General features: G+C 65.1%; 1 protein-coding gene across 1 annotated transcript in view; it reads right to left on the reverse strand.

Moving 5' to 3' along the window:
* USP43 (ubiquitin specific peptidase 43) overlaps positions 1–2,136 on the reverse strand; it is a 34,087-nt gene that overhangs the window by 7,040 nt on the left and 24,911 nt on the right. The window contains exons 13-16 of the mRNA XM_014960116.1: positions 1,883–2,044; positions 1,063–1,166; positions 320–397; positions 47–201 (exon numbers count right to left, since the gene is read on the reverse strand). Coding sequence (XP_014815602.1) covers positions 47–201; positions 320–397; positions 1,063–1,166; positions 1,883–2,044 — 499 coding nt within the window. The remainder of the gene's footprint in view (positions 1–46; positions 202–319; positions 398–1,062; positions 1,167–1,882; positions 2,045–2,136) is intronic.

A 2,136-nucleotide genomic window follows, 5' to 3' on the forward strand; every position in this document is an offset into this window, starting at 1 on the left:
GCAGGGTGAGGGCAGGGTGAGGGCAGGGAGAGGGCAGGGAGAGGGCAGGGAGAGGGCAGGGCTGGGGGTACCTGCTCCTCCTTGGTGTAGAGCTGGAAGCACTCGTCCAGGGTGCAGCTGTGCTGCTGTCGATGTGCCTGCTGCTGCAGCCGCACGCTCTCCGCGTCCTGCACCACCTCCTCCTGGATGTCCCCGAAAAGGCTGCGTGGGACAGTGTTGGGGACACACACACACACACACACGACGACACGTATCACCGGGTTGGGGGTCAGGGAGGGTGAGCTGGGTGCTGGGGTGTCCCTGGGTGCAGGGGACTCACCGCTCTTTGGTGCTCATGTCCCACTCCACCGTCAGCTTGACGTGGGGAGGGCCACCCGTCTCGCTCAGCTGCAGCGCCCTGGGGGTGAGGACGAGGTGAGGTGACCCCCAGAACCCCCCATCCCTGTGGGGCCACCTCCTGACTAGCCCATGGTGGCAGGCAGGGATGGCCACCACCTCCCTGACAGCACCCATGGTTGGGATGTGGAGCTGGGGACCCAGTCCCTAGTGAGCAGGGTGGCCACCTGTGGTGACACTGTGGCCAACCACAGGGACACTGTTGGGCAACCACGGTACCAACACAACCACCCACAGGGACACCATGACCACCCACAGGGACACTGTGGCCACCCATGGGGACACCGTGGCCAACCACAGGGACACTTTTGGGCAAGCACAGCATCAACACAACCACCCACAGGGACATCATGTCACCCATGTGGACACTGTGGCCACCTGTGGTGACACTGTGGCCAACCACAGGGACATTGTTGGGCAACCACGGTACCAACACAACCACACAGAGGGACACCATGGCCACCCATGGGGACACTGTGGCCACCCATGGGGACGCTGTGGCCAACCACAGGAGCACCTCTGGGCAACCACGGTACCAACACAACCACCCAAAGGGACACTTTGGCCACCCACGGGGACACTGGCCATCCATGGGGACACCACTGGCCACCCCCAGGGAATGAGGGGACATTCTGGGGACAATCCCCTCCCCACGGGTGTTCTTACCTGTCGACGGCGGGGTGGCAGAGCGGGCGGGGGTCCTGCGGGGACAGGTAGGTGCAGGGGGCTGAGCCCCCCGCCAGGCGGATGCGGAAAAGGGCTCCCGTGCCCTGCAAGGGGAGAGGGGGCTGTCTGGCTGGTGGGGGGCAGAGCCCCCCCTTCCCTCTGATGCCACCCGGGGGGAGATGTGTTTTGTGACACAGGAGAAAAAACACCCCAAAAATCAGATTTCTTTGGTCCCGATGGCCAGGCTTCCAGGGGACACCCGTGGGGATGGGGATGAGGGCATGGGGGAGGACCTGTTCTGCTGGCTGCGGTGTGGCTGGGGGGCAAAGAGATGGCTCAGGGACACCAGCGCCCCTGGGATGGTGGCACCTGGGCGCTGGGGAGGGTGGTTGGGCTGGAGTGGCTCTGCTGTGGGAGCTGGGTAGCACTTGCAGTCACCCACAGTGACACCATGATCACCCACAGGGCTGCTATGACCACCCAGAGGGACACTGTGGCCTCCCATGGCTCCACCATGGCCATCCGTGGAGACACTACAGCCACCTACGGTTACACCATGGCCACTCACGGCTCCACCATGACCACCCATGGAGATGCCATGGCCACCAATGGAGATACCATGACCCCATCAAGGCCATCCATGGATCCACCATGGCCACCCATGGAGACACCATGGCCCTATCAAGGCCATCCATGGAGACACCATGGCCACCCATGGAGACACCATGGCTTCATCCCCTCCATGGCCATGGTTCCAGCAGCCCTGGCTGAACTGGAGATCCCAGGAGAAGACAGTGGCGTCTCCCCCCCACCAGCTCACCTGCGCCCGCACCTCTCCCCGCAGCAGAGCCCGCAGCTGGGCCAGGATGCTCTGCTGGAGCTGCTCCCAGGAGACGCCCCGCTCCTCCCGCAGCACCAGCGGTGGCCCAAACCTGGGGACAGAGGGGACAGCGGGCTGAGGGGGGCTCCCCACGCCCCGTCCCTTGGGGGGCAGGCGGGTGGGGGGGCACAGGCGGGTACCTGGCCAGGCGGGGGCCGTCGCCCGCCGTGTTGCAGAGCAGCAGCAGGATGCGG

This window comes from Calidris pugnax, unplaced genomic scaffold (assembly GCF_001431845.1).
Source record: "Calidris pugnax isolate Ruff unplaced genomic scaffold, ASM143184v1 scaffold463, whole genome shotgun sequence".
Taxonomy (NCBI): Eukaryota; Metazoa; Chordata; class Aves; order Charadriiformes; family Scolopacidae; genus Calidris; species Calidris pugnax.